This window comes from Xyrauchen texanus, chromosome 11, assembly GCF_025860055.1.
Source record: "Xyrauchen texanus isolate HMW12.3.18 chromosome 11, RBS_HiC_50CHRs, whole genome shotgun sequence".
Lineage (NCBI taxonomy): Eukaryota > Metazoa > Chordata > Actinopteri > Cypriniformes > Catostomidae > Xyrauchen > Xyrauchen texanus.
In genome coordinates, this window is record NC_068286.1 from 46,713,095 (window position 1) to 46,725,530 (window position 12,436).

General features: G+C 42.4%; 1 protein-coding gene across 2 annotated transcripts in view; it reads right to left on the reverse strand.

Moving 5' to 3' along the window:
* LOC127651457 (F-box/WD repeat-containing protein 7-like) overlaps positions 1–12,436 on the reverse strand; it is a 173,246-nt gene that overhangs the window by 98,788 nt on the left and 62,022 nt on the right. For both annotated transcript variants that reach the window (XM_052137289.1, XM_052137288.1), the window contains one exon: positions 3,989–4,750. In XM_052137289.1, the coding sequence (XP_051993249.1) occupies positions 3,989–4,681 (693 nt within the window). In that variant the 5' untranslated portion in view covers positions 4,682–4,750. The remainder of the gene's footprint in view (positions 1–3,988; positions 4,751–12,436) is intronic.

Here is a 12,436-nt window from a genome sequence, read left to right on the forward strand (position 1 = left end):
TATCTGAATCTAAAGAAATATACAAAATATTTCGTTATAATGTACAAATATTCCAACAAACACTGAACTGCTGTCACTATGCTTCAGGACAAACAGATGATCTTTTAACATTCAATTCAATTGATAAACGGTAAAAGACGGTAAAATTGGTAAAAGATCCCGCAGATCCCGCTGCTTTGGCCATCTCTGGACCCCCTGTGCAGTTTTGTAGAGACTATTTCGACTGTTTAGAATAAATTTTTTCTTCTTTTCTTCGGTCAACTGCAATGTGTAAATGTATATCATGATAAATATCGATATCGAACAATATGAAAAAGATTATCGTGATAACAATTTTGGCCATATCGCCCAGCCCTACTGTAAGAGTTACAGTGTTGGGAATGTTGAAGAATTTGGTTAATAGGTTATCAAGTAATATTCACTGTATTTTGAAGTGCTCATGATAACAATATTGTGCATGGTTATTATCAAGGTATGTCTTATTATTACATATCTGCAAATGTCTACCACTGTCAGATAAAAAGTTAATTTAGGAGTCTGCCTGCATCTGTCTCGCTGACAAGAGGCTTGCCAAACATGTCAGAGGCATTCCGTAAGGCAGTCCCATATGAACACAGGTGCTCCGAAACGGTTACATTCCAACCGGCTACGCAATTCCAACGGCACAAAATGCATCCTAGAGCAATGATCCTTCAAAAACACCACAAAGAAAAGTGTTGGATACAAGCAATCACTTTTCTTCTCACCAATTTGAAAAGCCCTGAATGCATGATTCCAACCAGAGATAAGACAGGCTGGGACAATATTTCCTCAAGGAAAATATTTTAGAACGACCTCATTTTCAAAGGGTCAGCACTCCCTATTCAAGTTCTTAATGAAATCTTGATGAGCCATGGGGAAAAGGACACAAGCCACAGATACAGGATCGAGTCGAACCAAACGCTAAGCAATGATAAACACGTTTCGCTTAATTATTTCAAATGCATTAAAGAGAAATGTATCCAAAAGTGTTTGAAACCTTGTCAGCTGCCTAGAAAGCTTAACAGGCACAAGTGCAGTTCCCAACGAGATAGTTAAACAACTGATGTCCATCACCATTTTCCAGACTTTAGCATCTCTTGCGACTCACAATCAGATAATCACTTTGCGTTCTTAGCCAGAAAGCACAGCGGCTACAAAGATGGATGGAGACACTCCCCACACACAGATGTTCTCTGGTGGTGTTCACTCACCAGTAACAGTGCAACCTTCTTCATACTGCGATTCCCCATGGCGCTCGGTAACGGAGAGGACTGGTGCAAAGATTTTGGGTCGTCTTCCGTCAGCGCGATGACAAGCGTGACAGTTTTGCTTTTTGAGGCGATTAGGAGGAGGGGGTTCTGGGCGCTCTTGCATTCCCTCCCGCTCACTCTTCTCTGCATCGGTTCATTTGCTTTATCTTTTACCTTTGCACAAAAACACACCCCATAGCTCCTTGATTCAAGTTGATGATAAAAATGCACAAAGCATGAATGAAATGTTAGTGAACGTGCATGTATAGCACATAACTCAGCAAAACATACATGCAGACATTCCTGGAATGCCAGGGCAGCTGTGTGCCATGGTCACGGACTTCCTGTATGGCCACTGGATGTATGCAGGTACAAATACTGTCCAGTGATTTGTCATACTGAATCTAAAACCATTTTAGGGATTTAAAATGGGATCATAGGGATTTCAGTACATTCTTCATAAAAGAGTTCCAAGCCATGATCCAAAGCAACCAACTCTGACGTGAATTACATTATTACAAATTTTGATTTCAAGCAAACAAAAGTATGAAAAATCAGACAAACTACAATCCCATGATCACTGCGAAGGATATAATTGGACTTAAAACTATGGAAAAATATAAAACTATTGATTTAAATCTGTTGAATAGAAGTGTAGAATCAAAATAAACTATTTTGCAGAATAAATGGTAAATGGTCTGCACTTATCTAGCGCCTTTTTAACCATAGTGGTTACCGTGCTTTACACTGACTCATTCAACCATTCACACACCAATGACGGCAGAGCTGCCATGTAAGGCGCTAGCCTGCCATTGGGAGCAACTTGGGGTTCAGTGTCTTGCCCAAGGACACTTCGGCATGTGGAGTCAAGTGAGCCGGGAATCGAACCACCAACCCTGCGATTAGGGGCCAACCCGCTCTACCAACTGAACCACAGCCGCCCTTTCAAATAAGTTGTTTGAGAGTGTAGGAAGACAGACTGCTCCATCATGGAAGTGGGCGGTCACTTCTGGGCTCTTTTGCAACGGTTTGTTTGCCACACTTCTCTGATTGGTTGATTTCCCCCTTTGGGATCATGGGTAGTGTAGTGCTTCATAAGGAATTCCGATTTTTTTTAATGAAGTTGAAAATGACGTTGACTGATTGCTTTAGCGAAACAATATACCAGCGAATACACACCTCAGAGCTTACATTAGATCTGTCTTTATAAGCTCATAAAGTCTTGTACATTGGTAATAACCAATTCCCCTATGCAATCAATTAATGTGATGTTTACTTCAAGAACCAAACTGCTGCACTAGATTTATTGAGGAGAGGGAACAATTACAGCCATTGTCTGGAGAGACGTTCAGTATGTCAGCCATGGTCCTAAAGTTTGAGTTAGAGGTCAATCTTCCATCTGATGTCATCAAAACACACAAACAGAGCTGGCATCTCAGGGTATACTCTCAGACTTCCAGTACACTTGCCTCTACAGACAACAAGCAGTCCAGTCAAATAAAGCTCAAACTAAGTCAACTCTTTCCTCTAGAGGTCAGTGTTAAGTTATAACAGGCCACCTGTCTTTTAATCTGGAGCCTGTTGTTGGAAGCCTCCAAAATGGGTCAAATCTGTTCAACAACCAACCTCTATGTGAATGTGCAAAAGGATCTCATTCACATTGCTTATAAAACTGACAGTCGATAAGGATAAGACTTCACACTGACAGCGATAGCTTTCCAAACTAAGGACCGGGTATATGAAAGCAAGGCTTGAAAATAAAGTTAACTGATGTGTTTTCTGATGTACAATTCAAACTGCCCAGTAGAGGGAGACAAACACCATGGTTAAAGAACGTTTTGGTTTAAATTCACAAAACATCTGCCTACAAAACACAAGTTATGAGGCTTTCAAGTAAGTTTTAAGTTACATGCACGTGATTTCAGAGCTGTATTTCACCAACAATAAAAGGTATTGTGTAAAACACTGATAATAGTCAACAAATGTGAAGCTAATGACCCTTTGTGGCTTGCTTTGTGCAAATGAATTGTCAGATACTTATCCTGTGTGTTATGCGAATCCACTGAAAAATGAGCTTTTGCCAAGTCATCCATTGTTTATTTGTTTTGGCTACTTCTGTATTGTTTCCAACTTGACTAGGTGACGCGTCATAACAACTACACAACTCAAGCTCATCTCCTTTGATGTTTTGAGTTGGCGACTGATCTGCAACTAGAAGTCTCAGAATGCACAACCAATGGTCGTGTAGTGTGCGTACTCCTGGGACTCGCCCCGACAAGTCGCAGTCGCTACAACAGATCTCAAACATGTCTGAAATCTATCCAACAAGTCGTCAGGTGTGCATACTGTCCAGTCGAGCGAGAGACCACCAATGAGCAATAGCCAAAGTAGTATCGAGCATGCACAGGTTAATGCGCATATTAATGCAATAACAGTAGTTGCAAGCCTTTCTTTCATGTTGTTTGTTGACATATTATCAGGAATAGACTCTCCCATTGCTATGTGCATGAGTTTGTGAATGAATTTCAGGATTGTGGTTTCAGATGTGACAAATGGTCATGTAGTTGATACCCCCAGTCTGTGCTCTGTCATATTGTGAGTGCTTGGCTTAATTCATAATTAGGAACTTGCCCGGTGTGCTTAAAGGCAGCATGACACACTAGACCTCATCAGAATCAGACTTTAACCAGCCAAAAATGTTAAATTCGTACACTTACCTTATTCTTGAAGACAGACGGTGAACTTTGGTGCTGATGTCCAGAGGACTGGTCCGTGTTATCATTAAGGTCCGACATTCTGGTCCTGATGGAGGGAGAGTGGGGACCATTCTCTCCTTCCTCTTCATCCTCTTCAGCCTCCTCCTCTTCCCTTCCACTCTCTTCTGAATGCTCAAACTCATCACTGTCCTGGTCCATTTCCTCCTCTCCGTCCTCCTCTTCCTCCGGCCGGTCCTCGTCTTCAGAACGAAGACCTGGCCCGACGTGCTCCTCCCTTCCACTGTTATTATTCTCCTCCACCTCATTCTCCTCCTCCTCCTCCTCCTCCTCGTCGTGAAGTCTCCTGCCGCGTTGTCGCTGCTCCTGCTCCCACATCCACTGGGCACCCTTCTCTGCTCCATTCACCTCACCCCTCTGCCCTTCCTCCACTGCCTCACCGCCGGACGGCCATGGTTCCTCTTCTCTGTCCCTCGGCGGCTCTCTTCTACCATCCTCCTCCTCCTCCTCACCTGGCTCCCTCCTTTGTGGCTGCGCCTCCTGTTCAGGCTCCTCCAGCACCCGGTTCATGTGCTCTGCCTGGGACTGGGATGTGCGGCCGGAGGTGCTGTTACCTGCCTCCGCTGCCCCAGGACTCAGCCTCTGCTGCTGGGCTTCCCTGCTGCCGCTGCCCCCCGACAGCAGATCCTGGTTCATTTCCAAAAGCCAGCTTGCTACCTCCTGCACCTTCGCTAGGCTATCTGAAGAGGACAAGGACTTGGCATTCTGTGAGAGAGAGATGAAGAGAAAGAGACAGGAAATAGTTGAGAGGAAGTACGGGTGGATGACAAAAAGAAGCAATTAAAAGGTGTGTTTGGACTGGTTATAAGAACTGTGTATCTCTGGTGAGAATGTGGTTATCCTTTATTCATGCATGTGAAATAAAACAACATAAATTTGCATCTATGCTAGGAAGGAAGCAGTCTGAGCATCCCTGTAACAATGGGTTCCTCTCCTGCTTGGCAGTGGATGAGCTACACCAAGCTTGGCTTGGGAAACGTGGCAACAGTATCACTCAAACACATGCAAACAAACAATCATTCACCCACACCAAGTTGCTGCTGTCTGTTCTCCATTTTCAGTATGTTCTGCTGCGTTTCATTTCAATTCTTAAACCTCAACTGTGTAATTTTAGTCAAATATTAAAATCTAGTTGGAACCATCTTGTCAGAAGAATTGAAGCACCTTTTGTATAGTCGCTTTGAGTAGAGTAGTGTCTCATAATCCCTACATAAGTGAGCCAAAAGGGCTAATGTTCCCACTGACACCGCTGTGGAAGCCCCCTTCCAATCTACTCGACCACCTTGTCTGTGTCAGTATATGCATACTTCACTAATAAATAGTTTGCCAAAAGCATTATGCCAATGGAGTAGGGTGTCCGAATCCTCAGTAGTTATAAGAGTAGGCAATACATTTACGAATGACCTGCTACATCCAGGGAGATTCTGAAGAGCACATCTACTGGACACTTACTCATAAATGGAAAGGGAGTTGAGGAGGTGTCATATTCAAAATGCTGAGTTTCAAAAAGTGACAGAGGACCACTAGTCAGGTACGGGTCAGGCGACTCAGTTAATGTTCACATCAACCATCAGAATGGGGAAAAATGTGATCTCAGTGATTTAGACCGTGGCATGATTGTTGGTGCCAGATGGGCTGGTTTGAGTATATTTGTAACTGCTGATCTCCTGGGATTTTCACGTGTGAAAAACAATCAAAAATCCAGCAAGTGGCAGTTCTGTGGACGGAAACGTCTCGTTAATGACAGAGGTCAGAGGAGAATGGCCATACTGGTCCAAGCTGACAGGAAGGTGACAGTAGCCCAAATAACCACATATGCAGAAAAGCATTTCTGAACACGTAGAACATTGAGGCAGATGGGCTACAGCAGCAGAAGACCCCTCCGGGTACCACTACTGTCTGCTTAGAACAGAAAACTGAGGCTGCAGTGGGCCGACCATTTGTGTACCTCAGCAGAAATCTAGATGTGTCAGACCAGGCAAAGTATTTTCAATCATCTACTGTCCAGTTTTGGTGAGCCTGTGCCCACTTCACTCTCAGTTTCCTGTTTTAAGCTGACAGTAGTGGTACCTGGAGGGGTCTTCTGCTGCTGTTGTGGTGGTGGTGGTTGTGGTGTAATGGGCTAAAGCACATAACTGGCAATCATAAGGTTGCTGGTTCGATCCCCACAGCCACCACCATTGTGTCCTTGAGCAAGACACTTAACTCCAGGTTGCTCCGGGGTGATTGTCCCTGTAATAAGTGCATTAGAAGTCGCTTTGGATAAAAGCATCTGCCAAATGCATAAATGTAAATGCTGTAGCCCATCCGCCACAATGTTCGACATGTTGAAACTTTAGAAATGCTTTTCTGCATAGCAATGTTGTAAAACGTGTTTTTCTGGATTACTGTCACCTTCCTGTCAGCTTGTACCAGTCTGGTCATTCTCCTCTGAACTCTTGTTATTAACAAGCCATATTCTCCCACAGAACTGCCGCTCATTGGATGTTTTTTGTTTTTGGCACCATACTCTATAAACTCTAGAGACTGTTGTGCATGAAAATCCCAGGAGATCAGGAGTTACTGAAATACTCAAACAAGCCTGTCTGGCACCAACAATCACGCCACAGTCTAACCCACTGAGATCACATTTTTCCCCATTCTGAAGGTTGAACATTAACTGAAGCTCCTGACCCATATCTGCATGATTTTATATACTGCTGACACACGATTGGCTGATTAGATAAATCACATGAATAGGTAAATGTATAGGTGTACCTAATAAAGTGGCTGGTGAGTGTATAAACACCAAAGAAAGTTGTTCCTTGTGGTACAGAGTAAATTATGTTCACCATTACATCATATATTCGGGTCAGGGGATAATGCCCAAATCCCCAGATGAAGATTGTGCATTCATAAAACTCTTCAGCATTCCTGGAAAAAAAAAGTTTTACCATCCGGGAGGTACGTTCTTCATTAAATGCAGTACATTCCCTGACAACGCGCGATTTCAGACGTAGCCCTTTCCAGGGTCAAGTAGCCTTTCTATCCTGACTGGAAGGAAAATTCTGTGTAAAGCAAAATTAAAGCCAATCAGAACACATTTTATGTTTAATATACAGCCAGTGAACCAATGAGATTTCGGTGCTTGGAGCTACCAAGTGCAGTCGTGCCTCATCAAGGCAATGTGTGAGCAACAACTTTGAACAGGTCAGGCCAGGGTACGGTCTGTTTTACACTAACAACTAGTTTACTTAGATCATAATAACCATAATAATAAACTGTTACAACTGATAAATCACATACAAGGACTACCAAAGAAAGCCAGCAGGAGGCATCAATGCCTAAGAAGTGTGCTTCAAGAGTTTATTCTCAAGATCCACACAACATTCAAGTCTATCATGTTAACCTTACAAATGCAAAAGAGGCCAGTAAAAACAGAAGACAACTCCGTACAAGTGAAAGCACAGCAGGGATGAGCTGGGATGAGTCGTGTAATCCCATCAGCAGTGTGAGAACACATGAGGCTGATTAATATAATGGAGCACACACAGATGGGCTATACTACGTTGTAGGGTGTGCATAAAACAAAAAAGACATCGGCAACTAAGCAAGCAAAGAGGGCATCAGGGGAAAAAAACATAAGTGGCCATTGAAATAAGGGACACGCTCTTCGATATATATCCCACCCCAACTTCACATTTCAATTATAAACAAGCCCGAAATCCACTTGGGACTCTTATTTTGAAATGTCTTTGCTTTCAGCTCACACAAACAAAGAAGAAACAAAACATGCGCTCTTACAATCATCCACAATGTATTACAATAGAATCACTATAAAGTAAACATTGTCAGTTGTCATACGTGTTGACTTTTGCCGATAACCGATAGTTCCAAAAAGCAACTATTAGCGCAGATTAATATGTAAAACCGATATATATCGGTCGACCTCTAATGGTGCCTTCAAATACAACACAAAAAAATTCACATCGGCAGGAGTGAGTTTGCCCGCTGGATTAAATGTGTTTAAACTTGCGTTCGCGCCAGTAACCGTGCGTTCAGACCAGAGGCGTCGAGAGCGTCAAATGGACCGGAAGTCATTCATTTTCTGTGACAGCCAGCGTCTCTCGGTGGCGAGAAGCGGCGCGTCTTGGGCGTCAGAGGAAAGTTCAAGTGCGGGCAACATTATGGTAATGAGCTTTGACGAGGTTCGGCGGCAACCTATTGGAGTATACATGTGCTCCGCTCTAGCGAAGTCTAGAGAACACAACCATGTAAACGTTGGTTCCCACCAAAAAATTGTTCTGAAGAAACAAAATGGAGGAGAAACTGATTATTGCCGTGGCAGGTTTTCCCATAATATTTGATCCGTCCCCGTTTGATTACAGGGATATAAATACAATTAAAAAAACGATGAGTGGACAAAGGTGTCTGAAATTGTTAGTGTGCCAGGTGAGTTGATGAAGTGGATATTATGGTTTATATAATATTATATTTAAATATTTCATGTGGATATACGCTACTTGTGATATGTCGTCAAAAAGATACCGGTCGACATGTCTGGATGTTTTGTGGCCCCTTTAAATATAGTTCACAAAACCAAGCACTCAACGAACGTTGCCGCCTATTTCAACTATGTCAGAGCATCCACAAATTTTCGTTAGCGTTGTTGGCAGGGCAGCCAGAGCGAATTTTGACGCTCTCGCCGCCTCTGGTCTGAACGCACGGTAACGCGAATCTACGAGTATTCCCCATTCTCTTCCGGAAAATGACAGGAGGGGCTTCTACGACAACTTACATTTTCCGCCATCATCCATGGCCGATATCACAACGATTGCTACTCTGTATCTGTTGTGGAAGTCCCAGATATGTTGACGTTGTGTCATACAATTCCGGGTGCCCACACACCACAACAAAAATTCTCTCATCCATTTTTCCAGATTTCTTCTGCTACTACGTCAGTGACATCCAGACAATCTCAATTATGATAGGCTTTCGCGACAACGCGCCATGCAAATTTCTCGCTCGAGTTGAACAATGTCAACTTGCGCGAATTAAGCGATTTCGCGAATGAAGCGATTTCGCATCTATTCACGTCTTTGCATAGACTTGAGCGTTTCGCGCCACGCGATTACATACAATCGCGTTGTATGTGAATGCACCATTACTCTAATTTGCATAATCTTCTTTGATGAAAATGTAATTACTTTCTATCCTACCGAAACAACTTTTCGACTAATGTAACCAAGGCCACGCAGTCAAGGAAGATCCATCCCTATATTATTTTCTGCTGAATATTTGGTTTCAATCAGAAATAAGCATCATGATGGAATTTCAATGCATTGCGAATGTCATTTCATGTTGTCCGATCAATGCACGCATCCAGTAGTTGCACCATATTCATCCATCCATCCATCCTCTTTTTTCAGAGTAGTAGATTAGATTGAGCAATTAGATTGGTTATTTAAAATGGTTTAATGCAACTGAATAGATGAGCTTTTTGATTACCAAAGCCATTCTGTGATAGCAGGGAAGATCATAGCACAATCAACAAAGAACCAATTGGGAATCAATGATGTGGGGATGCACTTTAAATAGACATTTCAATTTCCCTTCATTATCAGAGGTTTTGCCAGGTGAGCTCTGTAACTACATTGTCTACTCCCTAGAGACTGTGCCTGGTGAAGTGGGTTGTTCAGTGTCTTGACGGACTCTGTTAGTATGTCCTGCGTGCTGATCTTTCAGCGCACCTGCGTTGGACTCAGAGCACAATTAGTACTATTAGACTCTGCAAAGGTGAAGCGAAGCAGCAAAAGTACTGCAAGCCAAGCAGCAACAAACCTATGATGGCATTAAGCCTCATTTGCATTGTGGGCGAGAGTATTAGTATGAAAGCCCATCTTAAATAATGTACAGGTTTAGTATGAGTCAGTCCTTTTGCTTTGGATTTTGCATTCTTTAATAAAGGACAGAGATAACCAGTATTCTGCTCCCAATTATAACCGAAACATTACTGGAATTTGGTTCCAAGGGCAAACGGAGTCTTGTCTCTGAAGTGGGGTATCGATGGCTACTCTTATAAAAATAAATAAGTTTTCCCATTAAAACAAATATTTAAATCTTTGTGCAAACATGTACATTGGGGGTCTGCCAAGTACAGTTTGGTTGCAAGCTAATTTTGGTGGGAAACTTTCAAAAAAACATCCATTACAACACAATATTTAGTCAATACAGTGGCTTGCGAAAGTATTCGGCCCCCTTGAACTTTTTGACCTTTTGCCACATTTCAGGCTTCAAACATAAAAGATATAAAACTGTAATTTTTTGTGAAGAATCAACAACAAGTGGGACACAATCATGAAGTGGAACGAAATTTATTGGATATTTCAAACTTTAACAAATAAAAAACTGAAAAATTGGGCGTGCAAAATTATTCAGCCCCTTTACTTTCAGTGCAGCAAACGCTCTCCAGAAGTTCAGTGAGGATCTCTGAATGATCCAATGTTGACCTAAATGACTAATGATGATAAACAGAATCCACCTGTGTGTAATCAAGTCCGTATAAATGCACCTGCTCTGTGATAGTCTCAGAGGTCCGTTTAAAGCACAGAGAGCATCATGAAGAACAAGGAACACACCAGGCAGGTCCGAGATACTGTTGTGGAGAAGTTTAAAGCCGGATTTGGATACAGAAAGATTTCCCAAGCTTTAAACATCCCAAGGAGCACTGTGCAAGCAATAATATTGAAATGGAAGGAGTATCAGACCACTGCAAATCTACCAAGACCTGGCCGTCCCTCTAAACTTTCAGCTCATACAAGGAGAAGACTGATCAGAGATGCAGCCAAGAGGCCCATGATCACTCTGGATGAACTGCAGAGATCTACAGCTGAGGTGGGAGACTCTGTCCATAGGACAACAATCAGTCGTATACTGCACAAATCTGGCCTTTATGGAAGAGTGACAAGAAGAAAGCCATTTCTTAAAGATATCCATAAAAAGTGTTGTTTAAAGTTTGCCACAAGCCACCTGGGAGACACACCAAACATGTGGAAGAAGGTGCTCTGGTCAGATGAAACCAAAATCGAACATTTTGGCAACAATGCAAAACGTTATGTTTGGCGTAAAAGCAACACAGCTCATCACCCTGAACACACCATCCCCACTGTCAAACACGGTGGTGGCATCATCATGGTTTGGGCCTGCTTTTCTTCAGCAGGGACAGGGAAGATGGTTAAAATTGATGGGAAGATGGATGGAGCCAAATACAGGACCATTCTGGAAGAAAACCTGATGGAGTCTGCAAAAGACCTGAGACTGGGACGGAGATTTGTCTTCCAACAAGACAATGATCCAAAACATAAAAGCAAAATCTACAATGGAATGGTTCACAAATAAACATATCCAGGTGTTAGAATGGCCAAGTCAAAGTCCAGACCTGAATCCAATCGAGAATCTGTGGAAAGAACTGAAAACTGCTGTTCACAAACGCTCTCCATCCAACCTCACTGAGCTCGAGCTGTTTTGCAAGGAGGAATGGGCAAAAATTTCAGTCTCTCGATGTGCAAAACTGATAGAGACATACCCCAAGCGACTTACAGCTGTAATCGTAGCAAAAGGTGGCGCTACAAAGTATTAACTTAAGGGGGCTGAATAATTTTGGACGCCCAATTTTTCAGTGTTTTATTTGTTAAAAAAGTTTGAAATATCCAATATATTTCGTTCCACTTCATGATTGTGTCCCACTTGTTGATTCTTCACAAAAAATTACAATTTTATATCTTTATGTTTGAAGCCTGAAATGTGGCAAAAGGTCAAAAAGTTCAAGGGGGCCGAATACTTTCGCAAGGCACTGTATTACTCATAATTCAGCGGCACAATATAAACCAAAATGTCTGGTTTAAACTCTGTGCTAAGTGTAATGCAAGAGACTAAATGAAAAACCAAGACAAACAGCAAAGAAATCCTTTAAATCAAATTCTTTCAGCCCAAAACCAGCAAGTAGTTACAAATCCAAGCAAAAATGTACTTGGCAGTTCTTAAGCAATCTCACACAATGAACAATTAAAAAAATGGTTTATAATGTCATTGCTTTGCATTGATATTCTTTGCGAAGAAAAACTGGAAACCTCGTCTTCAAAAGAAAAACATTTGGCTTGGCTCCCAGGGAAGGCAACCAGGCTGGCGTAGCCAAGCAGTCGGATGTCTGATAAGGGAGTGAGGTGCATCATTTCTTTAGTTATTACCACCGTGTACACTTCAGCGGCAGGTCATTTATCTACATCTAACAGGACTGAGAGGAAGGTGAAGCCAAAATGGGTTTTGGCACGTCCTCTCAGAGTGAATTCTAGCTAGGGAGGTGAAGGGGAGGAGGGGAGAGCAGCGGTATCATTGCTTTTACAATGCCATTTC